Genomic DNA, 19,431 nt, shown 5'->3' with positions numbered 1-19,431 from the left:
ATAGTATACTATAGGGTTTAATATAGTATAATATAGGGTTTAATATAGTATAATATAGGGTTTAATATAGTATACTATAGGGTTTAATATAGTATACTATAGGGTTTAATATAGTATAATATAGGGTCTACTATAGGGTTTAATATAGTATAATATAGGGTTTAATATAGTATAATATAGGGTCTACTATAGGGTTTTAATATAGTATAATATAGGGTTTTAATATAGTATACTATAGGGTTTAATATAGTAATAATATAGGGTTTAATATAGTATACTATAGGGTCTACTATAGGGTTTAATATAGTATAATATAGGGTCTACTATAGGGTTTAATATAGTATAATATAGGGTCTACTATAGGGTTTAATATAGTATAATATAGGGTTTAATATAGTATAATATAGGGTTTAATATAGTATACTATAGGGTTTAATATAGTATACTATAGGGTCTACTATAGGGTTAATATAGTATAATATAGGGTTTAATATAGTATACTATAGGGTTTAATATAGTATACTATAGGGTTTAATATAGTATACTATAGGGTTTAATATAGTATAATATAGGGTTTAATATAGTATACTATAGGGTTTAATATAGTATAATATAGGGTTTAATATAGTATACTATAGGGTTTAATATAGTATACTATAGGGTTTAATATAGTATAATATAGGGTTTAATATAGTATACTATAGGGTTTAATATAGTATACTATAGGGTTTAATATAGTATACAATAGGGCTTAATATAGTATACTATAGGGTTTAATATAGTATACTATAGGCTCTACTATAGGGTTTAATATAGTATACTATAGGGTTTAATATAGTATAATATAGGGTTTAATATAGTATACTATAGGGTCTACTATAGGGTTTAATATAGTATACTATAGGGTCTACTATAGGGTTTAATATAGTATAATACAGGGTCTACTATAGGGTTTAATATAGTATAATATAGGGTTTAATATAGTATACTATAGGGTTTAATATAGTATACTATAGGGTTTAATATAGTATACTATAGGGCTTAATATAGTATACTATAGGGTTTAATATAGTATACTATAGGCTCTACTATAGGGTTTAATATAGTATACTATAGGGTTTAATATAGTTTACTATAGGGTCTACTATAGGGTTTAATATAGTATAATATAGTGTCTACTATAGGGTTTAATATAGTATACTATAGGGTCTCTATAGGGTTTAATATAGTATAATATAGGGTTTAATATAGTATACTATAGGGTTTAATATAGTATAATATAGGGTTTAATATAGTATAATCTAGGGTTTAATATAGTATAATATAGGGTCTACTATAGGGTTTAATATAGTATAATATTGGGTTTAATATAGTATAATATAGGGTCTACTTATAGGGTTTAATATAGTATAATATTGGGTTTAATATAGTATACTATAGTGTTTTAATATAGTATACTATAGGGTTTAATATAAATTTCACCAGGCTCACTGTTCATTAACTCTTGTAAGTGCTTGCACAAAGGATAGTAAACATCTCATCCTGTGTTCTTGGAATCTATACTATATGGTCTACTTTAGGGTTTAATATAGTATATTATAGGGTCTACTATAGGGTTTAATATAGTATAATATAGGGTCTACTATAGGGTCTACTATAGGGTCTACTATAGGGTTTAATATAGTATAATATTGGGTTTAATATAGTATAATATAGGGTCTACTATAGGGTCTACTATAGTATAATATAGGGTTTAATATAGTATACTATAGGGTCTACTATAGGGTTTAATATAGTATAATATAGGGTTTAATATAGTATAATATAGGGTCTACTATAGGGTCTACTATAGGGTTTAATATAGTATAATATAGGGGTTAATATAGTATTAATATAGGGTTTAATATAGTATACTATAGTGTTTAATATAGTATACTATAGGGTTTAATATAGTATAATATTGGGTCTACTATAGGGTTTAATATAGTATACTATAGGGTCTACTATAGGGTTGTAATATAGTATAATACAGGGTCTACTATAGGGTTTAATATAGTATACTATAAGGTTATATAGTATACTATAGGGTTAATATAGTATACTATAGGGTTTAATATAGTATACTATAGGGCTTAATATAGTATACTATAGGGTTTAATATAGTATACTATAGGCTCTACTATAGGGTTTAATATAGTATTACTATAGGGTTTAATATAGTTTACTATAGGGTCTACTATAGGGTTTAATATAGTATAATATAGTGTCTACTATAGGGTTTAATATAGTATACTATAGGGTCTACTATAGGGTTTAATATAGTATAATATAGGGTTTAATATAGTATACTATAGGGTTTAATATAGTATAATATAGGGTTTAATATAGTATAATCTAGGGTTTAATATAGTATAATATAGGGTCTACTATAGGGTTTAATATAGTATAATATTGGGTTTTAATATAGTATAATATAGGGTCTACTATAGGGTTTAATATAGTATAATATTGGGTTTAATATAGTATACTATAGTGTTTAATATAGTATACTATAGGGTTTAATATAAAATTTCACCAGGCTCACTGTTCATTAACTCTTGTAAGTGCTTGCACAAAGGATAGTAACATCTCATCCTGTGTTCTTGGAATCTATACTATATGGTCTACTTTAGGGTTTAATATAGTATATTATAGGGTCTACTATAGGGTTTAATATAGTATAATATAGGGTCTACTATAGGGTCTACTATAGGGTCTACTATAGGGTTTAATATAGTATAATATTGGGTTTTAATATAGTATAATATAGGGTCTACTATAGGGTCTACTATAGTATACTATAGGGTTTAATATAGTATACTATAGGGTCTACTATAGTGTTTAATATAGTATACTATAGGGTTTAATATAGTATAATATAGGGTCTACTATAGGATCTACTATAGGTTTAATATAGTATAATATAGGGGTTAATATAGTATAATATAGGGTTTAATATAGTATACTATAGTGTTTAATATAGTATACTATAGGGTTTAATATAGTATAATATTGGGTCTACTATAGGGTTTAATATAGTATACTATAGGGTCTACTATAGGGTTTAATATAGTATAATACAGGGTCTACTATAGGGTTTAATATAGTATACTATAAGGTTTAATATAGTATACTATAAGGTTTAATATAGTATAATATAGGGTCTACTATAGGGTTTAATATAGTATAATATAGGGTCTACTATAGGGTTTAATATAGTATAATATAGGGTCTACTATAGGGTTTAATATAGTATAATATAGGGTTTAATATAGTATAATATAGGGTCTAATATAGTATACTATAGGGTTTAATATAGTATAATACAGGGTCTACTATAGGGTTTAATATAGTATAATCTAGGGTTTAATATAGTATAATATAGGGTCTAATATAGAGTTTCATATAGTATAATATAGCATCTTGGCCTATTTCTACATGTCTATGGCTTGAGACTGAGCTTTGCTTTGTATATCTGAAAGGGAACAAGACAATACCAAACTTGTCATTAAGCAGTATTTCTTTAACTCTTTGCGTGAGGTTTAGCGAGAGGAAAATGTTGCCCATAGTCTTTTGGGTCGCCGTGGGTGACGACACAACAAATTGGGAAATCATTACTGTAGCTTCATTACTGTTAACAATTTATGTACAAGACTGTACAACCACACTGTTATTCACTTCAGGCCCTATTCATGCTGGAGATAATTTGACTTCACATGGACTTAAGTCACAATGTTGAGTCTACTCATCTCAAGTCTGAATCGGGCCCTTCAATCACATGTTGCTATTTAATATCTTTTTTTTTTTGTTCTTTGTAAAACGCTTTTGTAAAATGCAATATCACTACTCAATTAGAATGACTTTGATTTAGGGTTGAACTATCCTCTTAAATAAAAGTATTTGCTAAAACTGAGCTTGATTTCACTAAGTACGCTCCATGTATTAAATAGAACAACATTTAATGAGGCCGAATAATAAATGTACACAGTGATTTAAACATCCCATCCATACACCACACTAAACCTACACATAGTCTGTGTCTGGAAAGGCATCCTATTACCTAACTACTGTGACACTGCAGACACAGCTCTCCTCTCTAACAGTTAGGAGCCAAATGAATGATGCCAGGAACTCTAAATGTAATTATGTCACTCTTGTGACTTGCTGATGCAATGATGTCACACACAAATCATCATCACCATGGTGATGCGCCATGACATAATTTCTTCAGACGGTTGAAATGCTGTTGTCGAGGGGGCGTGGCCACACTACCCTGCAGGTGTCACGTGTTTAACCAAAGTCTTATAATCAGTGACATCATCATAGATGACATCATCATCGCCTTCTCCATGGCGACTACGTTGTCGCTCCTGGCAACGGCTCACGGTTTGGAGCACGGTCACTAGGCGACGGTCCAGGGCGGAGAGGTGCAGCTCCGAGAGGAGGGGGGCCACGGAGAATAAAGGATCATGGGAAAGGGAGTCCCTCATGACATCACTGAGACGGTACTGGGGCAGGGAGAGGAGACGCAGATGTAGGAGGGTGGAGCGACGGATCCTAGAGAGAGAGAGAGTGATGGAGTGAGAGCTATGAGACAGAAGAGGAATATATGATAATGCTGGGGTAGTGATGGGGGTTCTACTAACATACTGAATTGTTTTAAGATGGTCATTTAGTTATTTTATTTAGAATTTTAGGACGTCTTGGTATATATATAAAAAAATACTATCCTACAGAAACACATTGAATAACAGATTCACACGGAAAACAATGCAGCAGAAGGAAGTTTGTTTCCAAGTGTCTCCTTTATCTGAGAGTTATGAGAAAGATACGCAATTATTCTATTGTTCTTTACACATGTTTAACCCCTTTGGTTAGAACACCATCGTGTTCCTGAGTCTTATCTTTCCATAGAGTGGTCACATTACTCTGTTAGAACACCATCATGTTCCTGAGTCTTATCTTTCCATAGAGTGGTCACATTACTCTGTTAGAACACCATCGTGTTCCTGAGTCTTATCTTTCCATAGAGTGGTCACATTACTCTGTTAAAACACCATCGTGTTCCTGAGTCTTATCTTTCCATAGAGTGGTCACATTACTCTGTTAGAACACCATCATGTTCCTGAGTCTTATCTTTCCATAGAGTGGTCACATTACTCTGTTAAAAACACCATCGTGTTCCTGAGTCTTATCTTTCCATAGAGTGGTCACATTACTCTGTTAGAACACCATCATGTTCCTGAGTCTTATCTTTCCATAGAGTGGTCACATTACTCTGTTAAAACACCATCGTGTTCCTGAGTCTTATCTTTCCATAGAGTGGTCACATTACTCTGTTAGAACACCATCGTGTTCCTGAGTCTTATCTTTCCATAGAGTGGTCACATTACTCTGTTAAAACACCATCATGTTCCTGAATCTTATCTTTCCATAGAGTGGTCACATTACTCTGTTAAAACACCATCATGTTCCTGAGTCTTATCTTTCCATAGAGTGGTCACATGACTCTGTTAAAACACCATCATGTTCCTGAGTCTTATCTTTCCATAGAGTGGTCACATTACTCTGTTAGAACACCATCGTGTTCCTGAGTCTTATCTTTCCATAGAGTGGTCACATTACTTTGCTAGAACACCATCGTGTTCCTGAGTCTTATCTTTCCATAGAGTGGTCACATTACTCTGTTAAAACACCATCATGTTCCTGAGTCTTATCTTTCCATAGAGTGGTCACATTACTCTGTTAGAACACCATCATGTTCCTGTGTCTTATCTTTCCATAGAGTGGTCACATTACTCTGTTAGAACACCATCATGTTCCTGAGTCTTATCTTTCCATAGAGTGGTCACATTACTCTGTTAGAACACCATCGTGTTCCTGAGTCTTATCTTTCCATAGAGTGGTCACATTACTTTGTTAGAACACCATCATGTTCCTGAGTCTTATCTTTCCATAGAGTGGTCACATTACTCTGTTAGAACACCATCGTGTTCCTGAGTCTTATCTTTCCATAGAGTGGTCACATTACTTTGCTAGAACACCATCATGTTCCTGAGTCTTATCTTTCCATAGAGTGGTCACATTACTCTGTTAAAACACCATCATGTTCCTGAGTCTTATCTTTCCATAGAGTGGTCACATTACTCTGTTAGAACACCATCGTGTTCCTGTGTCTTATCTTTCCATAGAGTGGTCACATTACTTTGTTAGAACACCATCATGTTCCTGAGTCTTATCTTTCCATCGAGTGGTCACATTACTCTGTTAGAACACCATCATGTTCCTGTGTCTTATCTTTCCATAGAGTGGTCACATTACTCTGTTAAAACACCATCGTGTTCCTGAGTCTTATCTTTCCATAGAGTGGTCACATTACTCTGTTAGAACACCATCGTGTTCCTGAGTCTTATCTTTCCATAGAATGGTCACATTACTCTGTTAGAACACCATCGTGTTCCTGAGTCTTATCTTTCCATAGAGTGGTCACATTACTCTGTTAGAACACCATCATGTTCCTGAGTCTTATCTTTCCATAGAGTGGTCACATTACTCTGTTAGAACACCATCGTGTTCCTGAGTCTTATCTTTCCATAGAGTGGTCACATTACTCTGTTAAAACACCATCATGTTCCTGAATCTTATCTTTCCATAGAGTGGTCACATTACTCTGTTAAAACACCATCATGTTCCTGAGTCTTATCTTTCCATAGAGTGGTCACATTACTCTGTTAAAACACCATCATGTTCCTGAGTCTTATCTTTCCATAGAGTGGTCACATTACTCTGTTAGAACACCATCATGTTCCTGAGTCTTATCTTTCCATAGAGGGGTCACATTACTCTGTTAGAACACCATCGTGTTCCTGTGTCTTATCTTTCCATAGAGTGGTCACATTACTCTGTTAGAACACCATCATGTTCCTGAGTCTTATCTTTCCATAGAGTGGTCACATTACTCTGTTAGAACACCATCATGTTCCTGTGTCTTATCTTTCCATAGAGTGGTCACATTACTCTGTTAGAACACCATCATGTTCCTGAGTCTTATCTTTCCATAGAGTGGTCACATTACTCTGTTAGAACACCATCGTGTTCCTGAGTCTTATCTTTCCATAGAGTGGTCACATTACTTCGTACGCCAAACCGTTTGGATGCTATCTATGTTTATAGAAATACACATTTCTTGATGTCTGCTGGTCTGTTAAGGCTCTGCCACCTCCCACTGTAGATGAGGAAGACCAACACCGGTGGATTGAGACGCAGCCCATGCAGAAACAGATATCTCTATCAGAAACAGATATCTCTATCAGAAACAGATATCTCTATCAGAAACAGATATCTCTAACAGAAACAGATATCTCTATCAGAAACAGATATCTCTATCAGAAACAGATATCTCTATCAGAAACAGATATCTCTAACAGAAACAGATATCTCTATCAGAAACAGATATCTCTATCAGAAACAGATATCTCTATCAGAAACAGATATCTCTATCAGAAACAGATGTCTCTATCAGAAACAGATATCTCTATCAGAAACAGATATCTCTATCAGAAACAGATATCTCTATCAGAAACAGATGTCTCTATCAGAAACAGATATCTCTATCAGAAACAGATATCTCTATCAGAAACAGATGTCTCTATCAGAAACAGATATCTCTATCAGAAACAGATATCTCTATCAGAAACAGATATCTCTATCAGAAACAGATATCTCTATCAAAAACAGCTATCTCTATCAGAAACAGATGTCTCTATCAGAAACAGATATCTCTATCAGAAACAGATATCTCTATCAGAAACAGACATCTCTATCAGAAACAGATATCTCTATCAGAAACAGATATCTCTAACAGAAACAGATATCTCTATCAGAAACAGATATCTCTATCAGAAACAGATATCTCTATCAGAAACAGATATCTCTATCAGAAACAGATATCTCTATCAGAAACAGATGTCTCTATCAGAAACAGATATCTCTATCAGAAACAGATATCTCTATCAGAAACAGATGTCTCTATCAGAAACAGATATCTCTATCAGAAACAGATATCTCTATCAGAAACAGATATCTCTATCAGAAACAGATGTCTCTATCAGAAACAGATATCTCTATCAGAAACAGATATCTCTATCAGAAACAGATATCTCTATCAGAAACAGATATCTCTAACAGAAACAGATATCTCTATCAGAAACAGATATCTCTATCAGAAACAGATATCTCTATCAGAAACAGATATCTCTATCAGAAACAGATATCTCTATCAGAAACAGATATCTCTAACAGAAACAGATATCTCTATCAGAAACAGATATCTCTATCAGAAACAGATATCTCTATCAGAAACAGATATCTCTATCAGAAACAGATATCTCTATCAGAAACAGATATCTCTATCAGAAACAGATATCTCTAACAGAAACAGATATCTCTAACAGAAACAGATATCTCTAACAGAAACAGATATCTCTAACAGAAACAGATATCTCTAACAGAAACAGATATCTCTATCAGAAACAGATATCTCTATCAGAAACAGATATCTCTATCAGAAACAGATATCTCTATCAGAAACAGATATCTCTAACAGAAACAGATATCTCTAACAGAAACAGATATCTCTATCAGAAACAGATATCTCTATCAGAAACAGATATCTCTATCAGAAACAGATATCTCTATCAGAAACAGATATCTCTATCAGAAACAGATATCTCTATCAGAAACAGATATCTCTATCAGAAACAGATATCTCTATCAGAAACAGATATCTCTATCAGAAACAGATATCTCTATCAGAAACAGATATCTCTAACAGAAACAGATATCTCTATCAGAAACAGATATCTCTATCAGAAACAGATATCTCTATCAGAAACAGATATCTCTATCAGAAACAGATATCTCTATCAGAAACAGATATCTCTATCAGAAACAGATGTATTTTTATGGAGATGTTTTTATTATGCTACTTAGATTCCTGCGGGGGTGCGGACATCGAGTCTTGGGGCTTAATTATGCACCACATGTTATACCTGCAGCACTGCTCCAGAGGTGTCAGGATAGAGGGTTCATCTGTAGAGTGACGCCCAAACCTGTAATCAGCACACACACAGTGTCAATGTTACAATCAACTGACGTTAGTTAAACCTGTAGTCAGCACACAGACATAGTGTCAGACACACACACACATGCATGCACACACCATTAAGAAAAACAGATCATCAATTTCATTGTCAGGATACTCACGCCCTCCCATTGTCTAAGTGCAGAAGGAAAGTGTTGTTGCCAAACTTCTCAAACGTCTCATAGTGGTGTCGGTCCATATTACCTGGATCAAAATAGTTTGTGTTGAACGCGTGTTTGTTTGTGTTTTATTTTCAGCTTTTTCCTCTTTCTGCTAATTGAAAAGACTTTGGTCTCCATGAACATCACAATAGAAAGGTATTACTATTACAGTCTCATTACTATTACAGTCTCATTACTATTACAGTCTCATTACTATTACAGTCTCATTACTATTACAGTCTCATTACTATTACAGTCTCATTACTATTACAGTCTCCTTACTATTACAGTCTCCTTACTATTACAGTCTCATTACTATTACAGTCTCATTACTATTACAGTCTCATTACTATTACAGTCTCATTACTATTATAGTCTCATTACTATTACAGTCTCATTACTATTACAGTCTCATTACTATTATAGTCTCATTACTATTACAGTCTCATTACTATTACAGTCTCATTACTATTATAGTCTCATTACTATTACAGTCTCATTACTATTATAGTTCTAATATATTATTATGTCCTGACCCAGACCGACCCATGAGGAAGTCTAGTATTGTCATGTCTATCAAGTCCACTAGTCTCCTTCCCTCCCCAGCCCAGACCGACCCATGAGGAAGTCTAGTATAGTAATGTCTATCAGGTCCACCAGTCTCCCTCCCCAGCCCAGACCTACCCATGAGGAAGTCTAGTATAGTCATGTCTATCAGGTCCACCAGTCTCCCTCCCTCCCCAGCCCAGACCGACCCATGAGGAAGTCTAGTATAGTCATGTCTATCAAGTCCACCAGTCTCCCTCACCAGCCCAGACCTACCCAAGAGGAAGTCTAGTATAGTCATGTCTATCAGGTCTACCAGTCTCCCTCCCTCCCCAGCCCAGACCGACCCATGAGGAAGTCTAGTATAGTCATGTCTATCAGGTCCACCAGTCTCCTTCCCTCCCCAGCCCAGACCGACCCATGAGGAAGTCTAGTATAGTCATGTCTATCAGGTCCACCAGTCTCCCCCCTCCCTCCCCAGCCCAGACCTACCCATGAGGAAGTCTAGTATAGTCATGTCTATCAGGTCCACCAGTCTCCCTCCCTCCCCAGCCCAGACCGACCCATGAGGAAGTCTAGTATAGTCATGTCTATCAGGTCCACCAGTCTCCCTCCCTCCCCAGCCCAGACCGACCCATGAGGAAGTCTAGTATAGTCATGTCTATCAGGTCCACCAGTCTGGTTCCCTTGTTGTATGGTGGGGTCTTCTTCACTGTGTCACAGTAGTCTGGGTCTTTCTCCCACCTGCAACATGACAACAGGGTTAGAGTTGAGACTAGTGTTAGAGTTAGGGATGAGGGTTAGAGTTAGGGTTGAGGGTTAGAATTAGGGTTGAGGGTTAGAGTTAGGGTTGAGGGTTAGAATTAGGGTTGAGGGTTAGAATTAGGGTTGAGGGTTAGAATTAGGGTTGAGGGTTAGAATTAGGGTTGAGGGTTAGAGTTAGGGTTGAGGGTTAGAATTAGGGTTGAGGATAGGGTTAGAGTTAGGGTTGAGGGTTAGAATTAGGGTTGACGGTTAGAGTTAGGGTTGACGGTTAGAGTTAGGGTTGAGGGTTAGAATTAGGGTTGAGGGTTAGAATTAGGGTTGAGGGTTAGAGTTAGGGTTGAGGGTTAGAATTAGGGTTGATGGTTAGAATTAGGGTTGAGGGTTAGAATTAGGATTGAGGGTTGGAGTTAGGGTTGAGGGTTAGAGTTAGGATCGAGGCTAGGATTAGATTTAGGGTTGAGGGTTAGAGTTAAAGTTGAGGCTAGGGTTAGAGTTGAGGCTAGGGTTGGAGTTGGAGTTGAGGCTAGGGTTAGAGTTATTATCTATCTATAGATATAGCTATAGACTCTATACCCACACTGCCAGTTTGCTGCGGCTGTAGGAGCGTTTCCAGGGAGACCTCCAGCTACGTCTGGTGGCCAAGGAGGTGTCCGGCAGCATCATGGCCAGGGAGGCCTCAAGGTTCTGGGGTCGGCCACACACAGCGTGCTCCGTACTGCAGTAGTAGGAACACTGGCCATAGAAACACACATTATTCACTAGGGGAGATAGAAGGGGATGGAGGGGGAGAGGAGAGGAGAGTTTGAGTGCACTCTTCTCTTCATCATCAGTGTAGATGACAGGAGAGGCAGCAATTCAAGAGCTGACAGAGAGAAAGATTGAAAATGAAAGAAATTAATTCAGCAAAAATTGCCTTTCTGCTGAATAATATCCAGCATCTATTTTCATATTCCCCACTAGAGAAAACAGAGATGTGAAACATGTAATATAAGGAGAGAGTTGGTAAAGAAAGAGGAGTGAGAGAGAGGGAGATGGAGTGAGTGTGATAGAGGGATAGAGTGAAGGAAGGAAGGAGTGAAATAATGATAAACAGACCAGGAGAGGTGAAGAAGGTCCGGGCCAGTTTGTGGTCAGTGGTGATGTCTTTGATCTCTGTTACCACGTCAACCAGCCTCCCAACGGCTGGGGGGATCCGCCTGTAACCCAACACCCTGAGAGCGAGGGGAGTGGAGAGGATAGGAGAGGAGGGACAGAGGAGAGAGATGGGAGAGGTGGGGGGGTGTAGAGAGAGGGAGAGGAGAGAGAGGCAGAAAAAGATGGGAGAGAGAGAGAGAGAGAGGGAGAGAGAGAGAGAGGAGTCCATATTTAATGCTTCTCAATGTCTGCTCTATTCTCCACCATTTCAGTCAGTGGTGTGGTATGTTATATACTCCCTGACTGTTGCTATATACTCCCTGACTGTTGCTATATACTCCCTGACTGTTGCTATATACTCCCTGACTGTTGCTATATACTCCCTGACTGTTGCTATATACTCCCTGACTGTTGCTATATACTCCCTGACTGTTGCTATATACTCCCTGACTGTTGCTATATACTCCCTGACTGTTGCTATATACTCCCTGACTGTTGCTATATACTCCCTGACTGTGGCTATATACTCCCTGACTGTTGCTATATACTCCCTGACTGTTGCTATATACTCCCTGACTGTTGCTATATACTCCCTGACTGTGGCCATATACTCCCTGACTGTTGCTATATACTCCCTGACTGTTGCTATATACTCCCTGACTGTTGCTATATACTCCCTGACTGTTGCTATATACTCCCTGACTGTTGCTATATACTCCCTGACTGTTGCTATATACTCCCTGGCTGTTGCTATATACTCCCTGAGTGTTGCTATATACTCCCTGGCTGTTGCTATCAAGGTGAGAAACAGACTCGTTGTTTACCTGTCCAGGTGAAAAGCAGCGATCTCTGCGTTGTGTCTCTCAAAGTCAGAGAAGTAGTAGAGGTTGAAGTTGGTCTCCTCATCGCGCTCTTGTCTGACAGAGACACAGTCAACACGGGAACACAACTATACAGACCATACACAGTCAACACAGGAACACAGCTATACAGACCATACACAGTCAACACAGGAACACAACTATACAGACCATACACAGTCAACACAGGAACACAACTATACAGACCATACACAGTCAACACAGGAACACAACTATACAGACCATACACAGTCAACACAGGAACACAACTATACAGACCATACACAGTCAGCACAGGAACACAACTATACAGACCATACACAGTCAACACAGGAACACAACTATACAGACCATACACAGTCAACACAGGAACACAACTATACAGACTATACACCCCAAACCATCACAATTGGGTTGAGGTCGGGTGATTGTGGAGGCCAGGTCATCTGATGCAGCACTCCATCACTCTCCTTCTTGGTCAAATAGCCCTTACACATCTTCCTCTTAGAACTACCCATCCCGGATCCGGTATATTTGTCATCAGCAACACTGAATAGCATAGCGCAACAGTCAAAAAATATTACTAGAAAATATTCATAATCATGAAATCACAAGTGAAATATAGCGAAACACAGCTTAGCCTTTTGTTAATCACCCTGTCGTCTCAGATTTTGAAATTATGCTTTACAGCGAAAGCAATACAAGCATTTGTGTAAGTTTAGCATAGCATTATGTACACTTAGCATGAGGAAGCTTGGTCACGAAAATCAGAAAAACAATCAAATTAACCATCTCCTTTGATGATCTTCGGATGTTTTCACTCACGAGACTCCCAGTTAGACAGCAAATGTTCCTTTTGTTCCATAAAGATATTTTTTATATCCAAATACCTCTGTTAGTTTGGTGCGTTATGCCCAGGAATCCACCGGAAATAGCGGTCATGACAACGCAGACAAATATTCAAAATTATATCCATAATGTCGACAGAAACATGGCAAACGTTTTTTATAATCAATCCTCAAGGTGTTTTTCAAATATCTATTTGATAATATATCAACCGGGACAGTTGGCTTTTCACTAGGACCGGGAGGAACAATGGCTGCCTCTCTCTTTTGCGCAAGAATCACTCTGAGAGCCCCCACCTGCCCACTTACGCAATGTGGTCGTTCACGCTCATTCTTCAAAATAAAGGCCTGAAACTATGTCTGAAGGCTGTAGACACCTTAGGGAAGCCATAGAAAAAGGAATCTGGTTGATATCCCTTTCTATGGTCAAGAGGGATGCATAGGAACACAATGGTTTCAAAATAAGAGTCACTTCCTGATTGGATTATTCTCAGGCTTTCGCCTGCAATATCAGTTCTGTTATACTCACAAACAAAGTTTTGGAAACTTTAGAGTGTTTTCTATCCTAAGCTGTCAATTATATGCATATTCTAGCATCTGGACCTGAGAAATAGGCCGTTTACTTTGGGAACGTTATTTTTCCAAAAATAAAAATTGTGCCCCCTAGCTTCAAGAGGCTTTAGGTGTGGACTGGAGGTGTGTTTTGGGTCATTGTCCTTTTGAAAAACAAATTATAGTCCCACTAAGAACAAACCAGATGGGATGGCGTATCGCTGCAGAATGCTATGGTAGCCATGCTGGTTAAGTGTGCCTTGAATTCTAAATAAATCCCTGACAGTGTCACCAGCAAAGCACACCCACACCATCACACCTCCTCCTCCATGCTTCATGGTGGGAACCACACATGCAGAGATCATCTGTTCATCTACTCTGCGTCTCACAAAGACACGCCGGTTGGAACCAAAAATCTCAAATTTGTACTCATCAGACCAAAGGACAGATTTCCACCGGTCTAATGTCCATTGCGCGTGATTCTCAGGCCAAGGAAGTCGCTTCTTATTATTAGTGTCCTTTAGTAGTGGTTTCTTTGCAGCAATTCGACCATCAAGGCCTGATTCACACAGTCTCCTCTGAACAGTTGATGTTGAGATGTGTCTGTTACTTGAACTCTGTGCTTGATGGTTCTTGCGACTGCACTTGAAGAAACCTTCGGAGTTCTTGAAATTTTACAGATTGACTGACCTTAATTTCTTAAAGTAATGATGGACTGTCGTTCTCTTTGCTTATTTGAGCTGTTCTTGCCGTAATATGGACTTGGTCTTTTACCAAATAGGGCTATCTTCTGTATATCACCCCTACCTTGTCACAACACAACTGATTGGCTCACGCATTAAGAAGGAAAGAAATTCCACAAATTATTATTAACAAGGCACACCTGTTAATTGAAATACATTCCAGGTGACTACCACATTAAGCTGGTTTAGAGAAAGCCAAGAGTGTGCAAAGCTGTCACCAAGGCAAAGAGTGGCTACTTTGAAGAATCTCAAATATAAAATATATTGTTCAACACTTTTTTGGTTACTACCAGATTCCACTTGTGTTATTTCATAGTTTTGATGTCTTCACTATTATTTTACAATGTAGAAAATAGTAAAAATTAAGTGAAAACCCTTGAGTGAGTAGGTGGGTCCAAACTGTTGGTACTGTACGTGTGTACGTGTACATGTGTGTGTAAGTCTCTCACTTCATTGGTTTGAGGATGGCCTGTCCGTAGTTAGGAAATGACATCACCAGCTTGAGCTGTGTCCCTCCAGACTTCTGCACTGAGAGAGAGAGAGAGACGGGTTACCATAGCAACACTTGAATTTCACATACTGAGAACACACTGAGCTCTCTCTATCACACACACACACACACACACACACACACACACACACACACACACACACACACACACACACACACACACACACACACACACACACACACACACACACACACACACACACACACACACACACACACAGGGTTCCCCTGTTTGAAACTAAATAAGGTCATCCAGTTTGTATGTTTTCATCCTGCAGTTCTACATTAATCCACTAGTGGTCTCCTCATACCTGACTCTAAACGTCACAACAGAGACTACCTCCCAGCTATGGGAGAATCTCAACTGCATTGCCTCACGTCCTCTCTCTTCACCTCCTTCTCAAAACCCATCGGATGAGAAGAGGGGAGGGATTAAGGAAATGCAATTGCAATTCTCCCAATCTGCCCTTCCTCCCAAAGTGTGCACCTGTTCACTTCCCTTCACTAATTTGAAAGGACATGACTGGTTTAAGAAATATGTTGGAAACTCCCACTAGCCCATGCCTCCACCAATCCAATGCTTTTGGTGTAATAGTATACGAGTGTACACTACAGGAGATATTATTGGAACTCACGCAGCGATTTTAACAGTAGGGCACTGGTGTAGTAAACTACATAGTGTTCTAGGGTGCTACTTCATTCTCTGTATGTACAGGACATAATGCCCCCATATCTCCCACCCCCAACAATCAGGCTCCCAAGACCCCTCCCCAACACACACACCACCCAAACACACCACCCACCCACACACACTCCAGGGTGAAGTTTCCCTTTGACAGACATCTAGGATCAGCTTGCCCTCCCCCAATTCTAACCTTAACCCCCTTAGTGGGGAAATTGCTATACTGATCCAAGATCAGTGTCAAAGGGGAACTTCCCCCTATTCCGCCACACACACACACACCACACGCACACCTGCGCTGACGATACGGTGTGTGCTGAGCTGCTGAGCAAGAGGTGCCATGTTGGGGTCCAGGTGGGGGTAGAGCTGCCAACGGGAGATACCAAGATGGAACCTCAGCCAGGGGGGGTGGCTGTCACTGCTCCTGTTCCAATGGGCTGAGTCATCGCCGATGTCACTGTAACTCACCCTGGGGAGGGTGGAGGGGGAAAGAGAGGGAGAGGAGAAGAGGGTTGGAGACACAAGAGGAGAGGACAAGAGAGAAGTAGTTCAGAGGAGGAGACGACAGGAGGAGAGGACAAGAGAGAAGTAGTTCAGAGGAGGAGACGACAGGAGGAGAGGACAAGAGAGAAGTAGTTCAGAGGAGGAGACGGCAGGAGGAGAGGACAAGAGAGAAGTAGTTCAGAGGAGGAGACGACCAGAGGAGAGGACAAGAGAGAAGTAGTTCAGAGGAGGAGACGACAGGAGGAGAGGACAAGAGAGAAGTAGTTCAGAGGAGGAAGTGGAGGAGACGCCAGGAGAAATAGGAGGGATATTTGCCGTAATGAACTAAAGGATCATGCAGCATGCGTCTGTTTTTTCAGAACAATCACGCTACTTCCCTCAACTCACCACATCTGTGTGCTCGTCTCGCGCGCCTTCCCTTTGGGCTTCACCTTCAGCAGCCAATCATCTTCATGGATGGGCGGGGTTGGCATGTTGTAGAGCGGGTGGCTAAAAAGAGCCTCTAATTTCGACATCCCCGATCCCATAGGCTTAATCCCCATCGAGCCAAACTTTCCTACCCTTACCGTCATGGTGTGTGTGTCTACAGGCCCTTCCTCCTTATGTCCATGACCTACCTTGACGGCCATTTTGGTTGTGACAGCGTCCTTTTCGGACATTTTTTGAGGGCCATTGCTGTCCATATGGGAAGAGTTCACTTTTCTGGTGTCCGGGGGTGTCTTGGCATAGCTGGCGTGGTTGTCCAACATCCTGGAGGTGTAGTTGGTATCCACCAGGGCTCGGAGGGTGTGGAGGTGTGTCTGACGAGGGGAGGGGGCGTCACAGTGGTTCTGGTAGACGGAGCGAGATAGTATGATGAGGAGGAGATGGAGAGAGAGGGAGGCAACGACCAGCGATAGACAGACAGTCCGAGAGCGACGGCGCGTACACCACCTCATCGCTCTGAGGGAGAGAAACAGTTGGAGAAAGACTGAGAGATAAAAATATGTAAAGGAGGAGAAAAAAGGAAGAGAGAGAGAGTAGGTGGAAGAGGAGAGAGACTGGATAAATAGAGGTGAAAGGACGAGGGAGGATTGGAGAGAGAGAAAGAAGAGGAGGAGGATGAGTAGGAGAGGTTGAGGGGATGAATGTGGGAGAATGAGAGAGAAAGTTAGAGGAACGAGGGAAGGAAAGAGTCTCAGAAACAGCATAGAGAAAGAGATAGAAAGAAGCCCATAGAGACTGGACCTTTCGAAAGTCAGAGCAGCCCTCTATTCTGGTATAGATACCTCCAAAACAACTACCTAGATACCCTCCAATACAACTACCTAGATACCTCCAATACAACTACCTAGATACCTCCAAAACAACTACCTAGATACCCTCCAATACAACTACCTAGATACCCCCCAATACAACTACCTAGATACCCCCCAATACAACTACCTAGATACCCTCCAATACAACTACCTAGATACCCCCAATACAACTACCTAGATAAACCCCAATACAACTACCTAGATACCCCCCAATACAACTACCTAGATACCCTCCAATACAACTACCTAGATACCCTCCAATACAACTACCTAGATACCCTCCAATACAACTACCTAGATACCCTCCAATACAACTACTTAGATACCCACCAATACAACTACCTAGATACCCTCCAATACACCTACCTAGATACCCCCCAATACAACTACCTAGATACCCCCCAATACAACTACCTCTTTCTTTACCTAGATACCCCCCAATACAACTACCTAGATACCCCCAATACAACTACCTCTTTCTGTAGGGAATAGGGTGCCATTTGGTTTGCAGTAATAGACAACGGTCAACTCAGTCCTAAGGACAAAGCACAGACTCCCCCAGGCACGACCACGTCCCCCTTTATAGAGGGTCACTGAAACGAATGAGGGAAGAAGGTATAATTTTACCACCTCTCTTTCTCCTCCCTCCTTTTTTCCTTCCCTTGTTACTCGCCTTTCTTTCTTTAAAGGTTTCCCCCCTTATGTTCTCCTCCTTCTTCTTTCTTGTTTTTTCTTGTTTCCTCACTTTCCCGGAATGAGACAGAGCTCTGATATCTTGTCAACCTATATTAAACTGTTTTCTCTCAATATCTCTCTCCCTTCCATCGCTCTATATCTCTGTCCCCTGGCATAGGCAGGGAGGTGTGCCAGGTTAGAGTGACCCGAGTGCTGTTAGAGCAATAAAGTTGTTTACTCATCCCTCTTTCTCTCTATCTTTCCCTGTACATGTCTGTCTGTCTGTCTGTCTGTCTGTCTGTCTGTCTGTCTGTCTGTCTGTCTGTCTGTCTGTCTGTCTGTCTGTCTGTCTGTCTGTCTGTCTGTCTGTCTGTCTGTCTGTCTGTCTGTCTGTCTGTCTGTCTGTCTGTCTGTCTGTCTGTCTCTCTCTCTATCTTTCCCTGTACATGTCTGTCTGTCTGTCTGTCTGTCTGTCTGTCTGTCTGTCTGTCTGTCACATTGTCTTCCTGTCTGTCTGTCTGTCACATTGTCTTCCTGTCTGTCTGTCTGTCTGTCTGTCTGTCTGTCTGTCTGTCTGTCTGTATGTAGGCATGTATGCATGTATGTCTACCTGTCTGTATTTCTCGTCTGTCTGTCTGTCTGTCTGTCTGTCTGTCTGTCTGTCTGTCTGTCTGTCTGTCTGTCTGTCTGTCTGTCTGTCTGTCTGTCTGTCTGTCTGTCTGTCTGTCTGTCTGTCTGTCTGTCTGTCTGTCTGTCACATTGTCTTCCTGTCTGTCTGTCTGTCTGTATGTATGCATGTATGCATGTATGTCTACCTGTCTGTATTTCTGTCTGTCTGTCTGTCTGTCTGTCTGTCTGTCTGTCTGTCTGTCTGTCTGTCTGTCTGTCTGTCTGTCTGTCTGTCTGTCTGTCTGTCTGTCTGTCTGTCTGTCTGTCTGTCTGTTTGTCTGTCTGTCTGTCTGTCTGTCTGTCTG

The 19,431-nt window shown here is 39.7% G+C and overlaps 1 protein-coding gene across 1 annotated transcript; it reads right to left on the bottom strand.

Annotated features, from left to right (window-relative positions):
* Nucleotides 1-3,612: 3,612 nt before the first annotated feature.
* Nucleotides 3,613-17,422, bottom strand: LOC116368455 (extracellular serine/threonine protein kinase FAM20C). The gene is made up of 10 exons (XM_031819181.1): nucleotides 16,872-17,422; nucleotides 16,274-16,449; nucleotides 15,237-15,315; nucleotides 12,612-12,704; nucleotides 11,749-11,864; nucleotides 11,231-11,411; nucleotides 10,523-10,632; nucleotides 9,304-9,385; nucleotides 9,090-9,149; nucleotides 3,613-4,596 (listed from the first exon to the last, which is right to left on the bottom strand). The coding sequence occupies exons 1-10, from the start codon at nucleotides 17,420-17,422 to the stop codon at nucleotides 4,308-4,310; spliced, it is 1,737 nt and encodes a 578-aa protein (XP_031675041.1). The 3' UTR covers nucleotides 3,613-4,307.
* Nucleotides 17,423-19,431: the final 2,009 nt, after the last annotated feature.

Source organism: Oncorhynchus kisutch, unplaced genomic scaffold (assembly GCF_002021735.2).
Source record: "Oncorhynchus kisutch isolate 150728-3 unplaced genomic scaffold, Okis_V2 scaffold1923, whole genome shotgun sequence".
NCBI lineage: Eukaryota > Metazoa > Chordata > Actinopteri > Salmoniformes > Salmonidae > Oncorhynchus > Oncorhynchus kisutch.
The sequence above is the reverse complement of the archived record's forward strand: the minus strand, read 5'-3'. Positions and strand labels throughout refer to the sequence as shown.